The 12,684-nt window shown below is 35.8% G+C and overlaps 1 protein-coding gene across 2 annotated transcripts in view; it reads right to left on the bottom strand.

Moving 5' to 3' along the window:
• ADGRG6 (adhesion G protein-coupled receptor G6) overlaps nt 1–12,684 on the bottom strand; it is a 109,490-nt gene that overhangs the window by 19,664 nt on the left and 77,142 nt on the right. For both annotated transcript variants that reach the window (XM_054280260.1, XM_054280261.1), the window contains exons 11-17: nt 11,612–11,673; nt 10,013–10,220; nt 9,387–9,552; nt 5,989–6,129; nt 2,812–2,928; nt 1,850–1,895; nt 47–153 (exon numbers count right to left, since the gene is read on the bottom strand). In XM_054280260.1, coding sequence (XP_054136235.1) covers nt 47–153; nt 1,850–1,895; nt 2,812–2,928; nt 5,989–6,129; nt 9,387–9,552; nt 10,013–10,220; nt 11,612–11,673 — 847 coding nt within the window. The remainder of the gene's footprint in view (nt 1–46; nt 154–1,849; nt 1,896–2,811; nt 2,929–5,988; nt 6,130–9,386; nt 9,553–10,012; nt 10,221–11,611; nt 11,674–12,684) is intronic.

Raw genomic sequence — 12,684 nt, 5'->3', positions numbered from 1 at the left:
TGCTGTTCCTGGGAAAAGTAACATGGTGAGTAGTGAGCTTGCCTACCATTAGCACCCCAAAATGTGTGAGGTGGTTGCATAAGCACACAGTTTCATTTTCATTGGACTCTGCATCCACCTGGCAGCCCGCAGGGTTCCAGCCACCACTGCCACCTGTGGAAATGAAACATGAGAAACTGGCGTCCAACAAACACATGTCAACCTCTCTTTTAGAAGATTTCTCACTTCATCCTGTGCAAATGCAGAAGTGCTTTCTCAAATTGAATGAGCCAGCATTAAAAACAACTGCAAGAGAAGCAGGTGTCAGATTTCCTAGTTTCTGCAAAGAATCACCCCAGATGAGTGCCCAGAAATGGACTAATGAACAGAAGCAAGAGATGGAGGTGTGTAATAAAGGTAGGGAGAGCTTTTTGGTTGGTGAGTAAGACGTGGGTCGCACATTAAGACACGCCTTAGTTTTACCCAATAATGAGATGGTTTTAGAATTCCTTTTCCCCCTACTGATGTGATGTCTACACCTGCCTGCCTCCCACTCATCTATCCTCAGGCACATGAAGGCTTTTACGGCCCAGGAGCACAGGGCCCCACCCTTCCTCTCTGCAGCACGTAATGCAGAAGCTCAGAATGGGTAATCCCAATGATCTCTGGTGGCTTTACAAAAAAACATGAAGTGAACTATTCCCAACCCACTCCACATGAAAAGGCCATTCTGAAAAACAAGCAGAAAGATTTTATTTTAAAAATTACATGCTGAAAAGTAAAAAGTGTTTCTTTATTCATTTTTTCCCTGCCAAAATATGAGCTAGTTTCGTGAAATCATTCTTATTCTCTGACTCTTAAAGACATTTTACACATGGCTGTTGACAAAATCCTGCCTAATTTGCTCTGTAACTTCAAGACAATCAAACACTCAAATTCAAAACATTCTCCCAAAATACTGTGAAGAATACTGTGAAGATGTTCCAAAACCACTTAAAACTATTCTCCACTCAAGTAGCCACTGTGAATAGTTTCTTCCCTCCCTGTGTGTTTCTCCTTTAATGTGATTCTTAAGTTCAGCTTCCTAACCAGTTTCTATGATTTTTTGCTCATTTTAACCCTCACGAATTCTTCTCAGTTGCTCTGTCTGTATTTCCTACTTTGAAATACAAATTTGGATGTTAAATTTTATTTCTTGCAAGACTCTGTGTACTGAACTTCTCCATCTGAAATCCTCAGCTCTCTCTGTTTCATTGCAAGGAAGAGAAACTTCTCAGCAGTGAGCTCTAAAACAGAGACATCTGGAAATTCATCCCAGAGGACAACTTTGCGCAAAGGATTAAGAGCCTGAGTAAAACATCACACACAGGTTTGGCACTAGTGACCATTCTTTGATGAAGAATGTTCTAAAATGTTGCTTTATTAACATGAGTCTCTGTATGTGACCAAAAAAGCTTATAATCTGTAACAGTCACAATATTACACCTATATGACCCAGTTTTTAAAAAATTGAACAGTTAAAAGTATGGCTAAGAACCATTCATGTGTCTGAGTAGCATTAGAATTTAATTTGCTCATACAGACAGATCAGAGAAAAACTGCAGATATAGGAAAAATTGGAAGAACTTAATGGAAAAAATGTAAATGTTAAAAACATTTACATTAAAAACAAACTTTTTAAAGGAGTATTTAAAATTTGCTGTTACAAGTAACTTTGTTACCCAGAAGAAATTATACACGTCATTGATGGGACTTTATTGAATCCTGAAAGGATTGATTTGGGAGCAAAATAGCCAATACTGCAACCAATTTTAAGACTCAGACATATTTATCCCCCTCATCAAATAAATTACAGTATTTTCAAACTTACCATTTTTGTTCATATCCCAGAAGACACAGGTAGGTTTAGGATCTTCCTAAGAACAGATGTAAAAGTAGACATTGTATATCTCTTCAGACATAAATCTCATAATTTAAAACAGATGTTGCAGAATCCATATAATTAGACAGTTGAATATTTGCCTAGTGTCAAATTAGAGTTTTTTTCTGCTAGAAAAACAGATTTGTCAAAATTGCAAAATCTAGAGCACTGCTTCTATGTACTGTTCAACAGTTCCTTTTGCACATCCTCAGAATAATGAACTTTTCTCATTACTGAAGTTATCCATGAATATGATGTCTTTATATAATCTGAATACTTTTACCTGTTTACTGCCTTAGGGCTTCTCCATGAATCCTCTACATAAAGCTTGAAAATGTACAAATGACTGCTGAACCCATGTGTAGGTTGTTTTGCCTCACCTTAAAATATTCATTATAATGCAATGCAAGACCAAGTCAATTGAGCTGTGACAATTACAAACCAGGTTCTCATTACATAAAAAATTGACTTAGGTATTGCATTTTAACATTTTCTTTAATGTTTCAAGTGCTAGTTCCTCTTTTGGATTAGATACTGAGAATAGAGTCAAGCTCACACATTTTCTAACTGGAACAGTATGTGCCAAAAGGCTGCATTTGGTCTGTATTTCCCTAAATTTACTGTAGTGATCTTTTATAAGTGTGTTTCTGTCCATTCCTCTGATGAAAGCCACATAACAACAAAATCATTCTGGGAACTATTAACAAAGCAAATAATGTTTGGTCAGAGAATTTAAGTAATCATGAAGTTACAGTGTAATAAATTATGTCATGAATATGGTCATTAACAAAGGTTTCACCAACAGTTATTGGCACAAAATTACTTCTGAGGGGCAGAATCAATTGTTTTGCAGATGCATGTTAGGTCATGAATGGAGTATGAATGTATGAGGATGGGAGGTCTTGTTTTACCTGAATTTTGGTATGCTTGATTGTAACCTTCACATAATCCTGGAGATCCTGAATGGTTAAGTTTCCAATACTGCATGCTACCACGAAACTGGTCAAATTGGCAGGATTTTCTGCATCCTTCAAGAGATTTAAGAAAAATGTATTAAGTGCTTACATGGCACATAACATAAAAGCCAGAGTACACAGTTTCATTTTTGCAGCGTGCCAGAATAAGTAAGTTGTCAGCATTTCTGTACTTTTGATCACACAATATAAGAACGTATGTTTATAAAATCAAATTATGGGTTAGCCTCATGGAAGCTTTCCTATTTTTCTTGTAGCCATAAAGCATAGGCACAATTACAGAGAGAGGTTAGAAGGCAAACAAAATTATAACTCAAACAATGTGGCAGATAACAGCCCATGATATGATTAGCTCATTTCCCTAAACAAGCATGAACGAGCTCACTTATTGTTGACACTGTCCTTTAGTAAATGCAAAGTTTTTAGAGAATAAACTCTTTTCTGGATATAGTTGCTAAATCACCCTCAATCTTACAATGAATGACTATGAAGTAATAAACAAATTCAAAGCAATGTTATATACTGAAGGGGATAGCATTTTCTGTAAAGTCTTATTCGATAGGAATTGAAATAGGTTTCTGACATTATCGCTGACCAGTAGGATTTTTAACCTGCAGCCGACAATTTTCCAGAAGAGGTGGTTTCCTTGGAAACGAATTATTTATTGAAATAGGAGTGCATTAGCAGTGCTATTTTCTTTTGATAGGCTTCTATTGGAACCTGCATATTTACATGCCTGGTTGGAAAGCTTGGTTACTGCCTGTGGCAGATCTTAAGTAAAAAAAAGTTTGGTCAAAGAATTTAAGAATTTATTGCCATTCACTTTCCCTCCCAAAATCTGGTCTGCCAAACTCCTGAACCCTTGATTCCTTCCATTTAGGAGTTTTGTTAACATAACAAGACGTCAGGTTTCAGCTCAGCACTGGGCTTGTGAGATCCCACCACTCATGGGAGACACAATAGCTCCTCTTATTATGTGGATATTATCCTGAGAAGAATATTTTATTTCCCAAGAAACATATCCAAGAATTTTCAGACACAGTATTTCAGATTATGCTGGAACTTTGTGGCAAAATTTCCTAAAACCTTAAAAATTGAAGAGGAAAGAAAATGCAAATATCTAGGCAGTTCTTTAGTATTCAGACAAGAAAAAGTCTCTTGGCTACCACCTAAATTTAAGCATCCAACAAAGTCTATGAAAGTCCTTGGACATATTTCCACAGGTTTCAGTGGATTCTGTCTGTAGCAGATAAGAAAAATGAGACACAGTTGGTCTCTTTAGTGAAGGCAATTCAATGTATTCTTATGTGTGCTTTAAAGTAAAATACAGATTTCTACTTATTTAGCCATAAGGCTGTGTTCAGCTGAAGTTCAACAGTTCAGGTACAGATGTTTACACTGAACACACCTGTGTTTGGTGAAGTGAATGCCACCCTGAACAGCTTTTATATAGCCCTCTAAGTAAGGGAACCATCTATAATGAATTACAAGCCAAAACTTACTGTAATTCTCTCAGTTGCAATACAATAACCCCCCACTTCCAATAGTGCAAAGTATGTTTCACTGTTATGTTAAATTCTTTTAAGGAAGACAACTAATAGCATTCAGATATTTGTAATTGCCCATGGAAGAAATATGAAATGCAATACAAATAAAATACTCTTATACTAAGGGATAAAGTTATTTGATTTGAGATGGCAAATTGAGTTTATTTGTAGGCCTTATTTTAATCCCCTTTTTCTTTAACTTCCTTTATTTTTAGACTTCCTAAAAATGTGAGGATTGCACATTTTAAATTCATTGTCTTAAACACATCACCCACGAAGACTTTGAAAAACACATAAAAAATGAAAGGCATTTTAGTTGCAAATTAAGGTGCAATTTTTATGGTTTTTGTTTTTCAATGGCTTATTAAGTACCACTTAGAAACGCATTCTGGCACCATTAAGGGACACATTCTGACTTCATATGATTTTATGCCATTATGACCAGCCTCCATCTGTATTCTTCTGGATTTTTTTTATTAAAGATATTCATCCTGTTTTTCTCAAAAGCAGGCTTAAAAAGAATACAATTTAAAATAAAAATACTTTGGGGTGTATTTCAGAAGGCAACTGTGGGTCATGGGTATTTTCTTGCCTAGATTATCTGAAGAATCTGGATACACTGCCAATAAAAATGATAATATAGGGACAATACAATACTACGGAGTTCTGCGGATGCACAAGACACAAGAGCCAAAGGTCACTTGAAATACTGATGGGAAAACAAACTCAAGTCTTCTGAGACACATTCTACAGTTCACCATGAAACAATGTTTCCTTCTTAATTAACTCTTTTTTTTTTTTTTTTTTTTTTTTTTTTAAATAGCTGTGGTTTTGGTTTTCTTTTTCCAAGCTGCAAACTCTTCCTAACATTTTTGGCACCTACCATTCAGGCACTATTTACAATTACCATTTGATAAGACACAAAAAATAAAACATCAAATCTACATGAGCATGTTTAGGTTTCAGGTACAAATATTGTTCTCCTTATTCCTACTAAAATATGGTATGCTTATAAGAACACAGGTATGAAAAGAACAGTGTGTGTATATATATAGATGAACAAAAATCCTCTGGCTCCTAGCCATCAGCCTGGGATTCCCAACTGAATATAGAGCAGTCAGCTGGGTATGACTGCTAACCAGCTCTTAAAAGGAAAGGAGAGTACTTGGCAGTGTCATATGCCAAATTACCTCCTGACAGAAAAGAACCTGTCTTCACTGAAAATCAAGGAGTTATATTAATGCATTTTAACAGAATTAAAGGCTTTTTAAAAGGCTTTTGCTGCTTTCCTCTGATTTTAAGCAGTTGGGATACAGTTTTCCATAGATTACCCTGAGAAAAGGTTTATTTCACATGTGAGAGGAATTTGCAGTTAAACTCAACTCAACTTGGGCACTAACTATTTTGCTGCTCTGAACATAAGACTGTCTTTAGTGCCTACATTTGCTGTCATCTTTTAATTCCTGTAACTCATTAAATACTGTGAATAGATTACGCTACGGGAAACTTTTAGCAGCTGGCTTTGATTCACCCTATCTGTAGTGACTTCAAGCACATTAATGCTTACCTGAAAAAGACCATTTTTATTGAAGAAAGTAAACTGAGCCCTGGATATAACTTCAAACTCATCTTGACTTAAATTCTTCAGTAAACTTGGTGGCAGAACAACAGAAGCGATGGCACTTGTCTGATCCTTGTCAAAATCTATCTGTTAAATAAAAACAACAGGAGAACATCTTCAAACAATAAAGAAACCATATGTTGTCCACAACTGGGTTCACACTCTTAAACAGAAATATCTAGATATGGGACTAGAACCAATCAACACTAAAATGACTTGTGTCTATGTTAGAGTTGATGCAATAAATAAACTTTTTAAAGGCCAGGGAGGTTTCCCACTTTTCCAGCATGAGATCAGCCTTCAGCTACAAAAAGATATTAGAGAAAACCAACAAAGAAACAAACTCCTCCACTGCTATAATGATGATTTGGAAACAATGAAATGGTAATTATGACAGTCATAACCATTTTCAGTAGCATTCAAAATACTTTTCCTCATAGCAAACAATGTTGAGAACTAAAAGATATGTTCTGAATCTTTCTTTATTAAATTGTATTAGTTGCCTTGATCCGCACATCTGAAATAATTTTCTTATGAGCTTCTATAGTTTCTCTGGAAAACAGGTTTAAAAATTATTAATGTCAGTTTTCCATATTTATTGTGCTCTGTAACACAAAAAAAAGACACTTTCTGACATCATATAAATTTAATCTTTATTGGCAATGTATCAGAAATCTAAAAGCCCTCTGTGGCCCAGGAATATAACAAGTGAGTAGGAAATAAAAGAGGATGCAACCCTGCATTTTATTAGCAATTCTGTGACTGACCACTTTCCACCATGGCCTACTCAAGGTGTGCCACCATATCCACTGAAGGAAGGGGAGCAAGCCAGCTCACAGTATAGTAAAGGCAGCTCACTCTATAGTAAAAGCACTTCAGAATTCACTGTGAGATATGGGAACTCCCACTCCTGACTGCCCCAGAGGCATCCTGGCCATGTACTTATGCCTCTCATGGACAATTGTGCATTCTAAAAGCACCATTAGCTAATAGAAAGTTAAAAGTCATAGGCTATTGACAGATTATACACCCTTGGAAATCAGTAAGAAGTAGTCCACAGACATCTCCTGACAGGGATAAATGCAGTTCAAAACCAGGTTTTCAGAGGTTGATTCTGCCACAGTAAACAGAAAGTGTGTACGTGATAAAGATGTCCCATTAGGCACTGTCTGCAAATAGAGTAGAAGAGGCTTCTCCAAAGAAGCATGGATATATTACAGGAACAATTTAATAATATGAATCACCAAAACCTAACTTAGTCAAAGTTTTGGCAAGAAACATAAAGACACAGGGGACTGAAATAGAATCTTTCCAAATTGCCATGGATAAATTTGCTTGGTATCTACTTTAAGAAAAAAATACAAGAAAAAAAAATATCTGGAAACATTCTGACATACAGCTTGAAGAGTTTAATGTTCCCTGATGAGCCCAGGATAGATCATCACTACAGTGGTGAAAAACGTGGACTTTCACAAGGGAATCTCCTTCCAGCAGGGACAGAAAGTAGCTTTCTGACAGGCATGGAAAATATAAACGGTGCCCACAGCTGCTGTGACTTTTCTGGTAGGAAGGATGCTAAGAATTCTCAATCAGCTGTTGGAAATGTGAAAGTCTGAAAAGAAGTTCATGTTCCAATAGGAAAAGTATAAATAATTTGACGAAGTTTGGATTTTATGATTATTTAGACAGTGCTGTAATAAATGATTCCTGGACGAGAAAATTCCTGGATGTCCTCAAGCCACAGATGGTAATTCCTGTTCTATGTGTGATCATCTAAAACCTGGCTTCAGAATTTTCCTTTCCTCTTTCCATAAATAAAGGATGAAATCTGCAGGAGAAACATTCCTTTGATAACAAAGAACTATTCAGCTTCACAAACAGCTATTGAGCTTTATTAATATGAGAGCTAAACAAAAGTAGATTTACAATCATCAAAAATTTCTGACAAAATTGATTCAAAGGAATTTTAACTAAAATATCTAGGAATACAGATATGTGAAAACTCAAGTACATTAGATCTATTTTTATCTATTTAAAAAAGCATTTGAGTTTTGATCCAAAGTTTACATATATGCACAAGTCCTAAAGACTATTATATTACTACTACTTCTTCTAGGAAGTAGATATTTTTTTGTCTTCATTATTTTTTTGATTTTTACAGTATATCATATTTTATAAAATGATCAGACATTTATTAGGATTGTTGTGTTGCCAGTTTGCAGCAGAAATTATTTTGTTTCCATACAATACTTATACTCTAGTGATTAGTCTTTGACTGTTTATATAATGCCATATTTTGTGGAATTCAGTTTTAGTTCCTCTGGCCCAAATGATAGCAGATTTTTTTCTCTTTCTGTGTAATATTTTCTATGTGTTTCTCCAAGTAAAACTCATTGCACTTGAATGGTTAAACACCCAGGAAACTGAGATTGCATTACCTCAGGCACAGACTTCCTATTTAACTGAAAAAAATTAAAATGCACTGCATTTTTAAAAGCATTTAGGTGTCTTAAGATGCAGTGAAATTTATAAATTTTTGGCACCTCATCACTATTGATTTCAAAAGGACCTTTGGAAAATCCTGTTTGTGCTCATGTGCTGCTCAAGCAGCATTTCGAATTTTAAGATGTCTATTTTTTTCTATTTGTGGGAAAAAAAGCAAAGAAAAAATATTTTTGAGGTGATGATAAATATCTTAACTATAGTATCCTGTCTAGATCCTGTAGCACTGGAGACCTTCCTAAATTTTGTGTGATCTCTTTTCATTTTATTTTTTATGTCTAGGCTGATGAAGCTCCACATGAATGACTTGAATGCCTCAGATATCCTAAATGGTGCAAGCCAATCAACCTATATGTGGACAACTGGATTAGACTTAGGTTTCTTTTAGCATTTAATATTTAAACTCTACTGGAAGGCTGAAGAACTTTTATATCTGCAGAAATCTGTATGTAGATACCTATATATAGGTGGTTTATTTTAAAGCTGAAAGACATCAAAAGATTTGTTAGATATTGTACAGTGGTCAGTACCGCAGATTGTTAAAGGTTATTTTCCTTTTTCACTAGAAAAAAACTCCCACAAAACTAAAAAAAAAGGTCAAGTGTGTTGTGGATTTATAAGCCAAATTACTTTTTATCTGCATGGAATGTGAGTTTATCTGTGTTTCCTGTCACTCAAGGAAATACTACATTAATCTGTTATCTGTTTGGATGATTGTAGGAAAAAGGAAATAGAAAGTAGGGGGAGAACTGGGAGTTGTAAGTGGATTTATAGGAACCACAGTAAACACACTTGGAACAAGAGGCATATTTCATGTTCAAATACAGCTGCTTGTTCTGTACCTGGAAATCAGATGCATTATTCTGTGGACTGACGCTGAAAGCACCACCTTTGAATGAAGTTGAATTTATAGAAGACACTCCAAGGGCAAGATTTCGTGTTGAAATACTCATGGATGGTCCAGCAAAATGGATTTTTAAAGCCAAGGCATCAATAGTTTTTAGAGCTCTAAAAACAGAAATAAAAATTACTCTGAAAACTGAATACAGGAAAAAATCCCACCTATGCTCTGCATGCCCCTCACATAACAAGATGATCCTCTTGTTACTATGCTTCTATTACCCATCTGTGTATTCACAAGGAGAGTGATGGACTGTAAATTTATGCATGTCTCTTGAAAAAAAAAGCATTTGACTGATAGAAACTGTGTGACTACATGTCACTGGTCCTCAAATTTTCCAACAATACTTCTATCTACGCTGTGTCATGTATCAAAAGACTTGTTTTCCATCCAAATACTTTTTCATGCACACTAAAAGAAGCAATATTTGTGTATCTGTTTTGGGAAATTGTTTTTGATGGAAATCAGAAAACTTTGATTTTCTGGTTTGTCTATACATGTAAGAATGAATCTTTACAGCCTTGCAGGTTGCTATCAAAAGCTTTTCTCAAGTGCAGAAATACTTACTCTGAAGATGAGGCTGCCAATACACTGTCTGAACTGGCCAGAATATTGGAAAAAATTGTCACCACAGTAGAACCCAGAGATTCATCAATTTCTTCATCGTTCACAATTTTTTTGAGCTTCTGCACAACATCATTTACTTTGTCTGAGGTCAGCTGCTGCCCCTCACCAGTGAGATTCAGAAGCTGATTGGCAATATCTGCTGCATTTTCTGCGAGCATACGGAATCAAGCAAAAAGCAAAAATAATGCATTACAGTCCTGAAGCAGTCCAGAAATACAAATTTTTATCATCACTATTGAAAGATAGGGTATGTTCTAAGGTATATGTAATGAACATAGGATTTCATCATTTTGTCAACCTTACAATTTTTTTAAAAAAGTATATAGGATGTTCTGATTATATACTATCCTCATTGGCTGTGTTTTTCTTTTCTTTGTTTTGATTTGAGTTTGTAAATCAGAACTGATGATTAGAAAGGGATTATAGAAAGGGAGATTGAATGAAAAAGAGAGGAATACAATGAATAGTATCTCTTTTTTTCCTCCTTATGCTATCCTTTCTTTTTCACTGGGAAAAAGTTTCACTCTTGAAGTGAAACAAATGCATCCAAAGTCTCTATTACTGAAAAAGTGTTCACTCTTTTAAGCTTTCTGAAGAAAGTCTGACCCCCTTGCAAATGCTTCAGTTCTTTCAGAGGCTGCTACTCTTACTTGTCAGAGGCCTGGCAAGCACAACACACAAGCAAATTTCATTACAAGAATCTCCCTGATAAGGAAATTTTGATAGCATATCCTATGGCAAAGCATGCTAAACTGTAATTTCAATGCCACCTGGATAGAAAACTAATATAAACACTAACCTTTAACAACATCAAAACATTTAAGATTTAATGGAATTTGCAAATAACATTTTGAAAGATCATCCTTTTTAGTTTCTCAACTGTCTGTGGGTTTTTTTTTATAATACATTTTCCTGATATATTTACTTTGGAATGTTCATTTTACATGACATGATGTTTTTCATATAATCTGAGTGCAAGTACCCAATTGACTGAGTGAGGCAGCCAGGCTCCCTAGGACACCAAAAGAGGCTTCTCCAAGACAGCAATTCAGAACACGAGCTTATTGTAGGTGCTCTGCATATTATACATATGACTGTATAATTCTCTTCACTAGCTTTGGCACTAAAAAAGGGACCAGAACATTGTTGTACTTTTATTTTATTACTCTTTCATGGCCAAAATGACATAAAAGGGTATTTTAGAAACAGAGAAAAAGTCTGCAAATATCTGATTGTAAGTCCAGTGAAGAGAGCAGGAGCCTTACCCCTAGCAGGCATTCAAAATATTTAAAAATTTTCCTAACTTGAATATGAAATAGAGGTAAGATACCGCCTTCTCTTTGATTAAATTGCCTGAAGAGTTTGATTTAATTCAGTAATTGCTTTCTAGAGCTCTAAATGGGTGAGCTGAATTGAACTTGGGTGCAATTCCCCAGAGTTTAATTATTTACTTTGCACTGATTTTTTTAGAAATATTTTTAAACAACTTAGCATAAAGAGAAAACATATTCTTCCAAAGACCAACACTAATACACCCACCTGTGCAATTTCTAAGATCAGGTTGACCCCAGTAGGATGTATAATTCTGCAGACCCAAATAGCTAAAGAGGAAAAATGAGAAAATTCACATGAAATATCATAACAAAATTACATAAATACTTCATAATTCTCATGTAGGTTTCACAGTGGTCCACTCTTCTCAATTCCCAATATTTGTAGCAACATGGCCCCTAGTGAAACACAATATATACACTTGACAGTGAAAGTATATGATTGATTAAAAGATAGTGCTGAGAGAAATCCCAGTTTTTCAGTGGAAATTCTGGCTTTGTGTTTCAGGAAAGACCCAAATATTGACACAAACTATTATGACCCTATTATGGTCTAGGCATATGCTGTTTCTATAATTTCTCCTTGATATAAATGGCTTTGATCTAGCCCATAGCAAGACATACTGCCTCTCATAAGAACATGCACAGGAGCCATGTGAAAGTATAAATTTATTCCACCAATGAAAACTAGGGTAAGTAACTTTTGGATCCAGGTCCAAAGTTAGGGGCAGATATAAAGATTCCTTTTTTGTGTTTGTTTTTTTTTTTAAAGCCTTACCATAGCAAAATACAGAATCACAGAATGGGTCAGGTTGGAAGGGACCACAGTGGGCATCTGGTCCAACTGCCCAACTCAAGCAGGGTCATCCCAGAGCACAAGGCACAGGACTGTGTCCAGACTGTTCCTGAGTAACTCCAATGAGGGAGACTCCACACCCTCTCTGGACAATCTATTCTGGTCCTTGGTAACCCACACACTAAATAAGATCTTCCTCACATTCAGGTGGAACTTCCTGTGCATCATTTTCTGCTCACTGCCCCTTGTCCTATTGCCTGGCACCACTGAACAGAGCCTGGACCCATCCTCTTGGCACCCTCCTTTCAGATACTCATAGACATTGGTGAGGTCCCCTCAGTCCTCTCTTCTCAAAGATGAACAGGCCCAGCTCCCTCAGCCTTTCCTCATAAGAGAGAAGCTCCAATCTCTTAATCATATTTGCCACCCTGTAAAAATGCCTCCAAAACTAAAAGCACTTTTGCCTCAGTTTTCTTTAAAGACAA

This window comes from Melozone crissalis, unplaced genomic scaffold, assembly GCF_028551555.1.
Source record: "Melozone crissalis strain CALT ecotype California unplaced genomic scaffold, PUWL_Pcris_2 ptg000027l_1, whole genome shotgun sequence".
Lineage (NCBI taxonomy): Eukaryota > Metazoa > Chordata > Aves > Passeriformes > Passerellidae > Melozone > Melozone crissalis.
The sequence above is the reverse complement of the archived record's forward strand: the minus strand, read 5'-3'. Positions and strand labels throughout refer to the sequence as shown.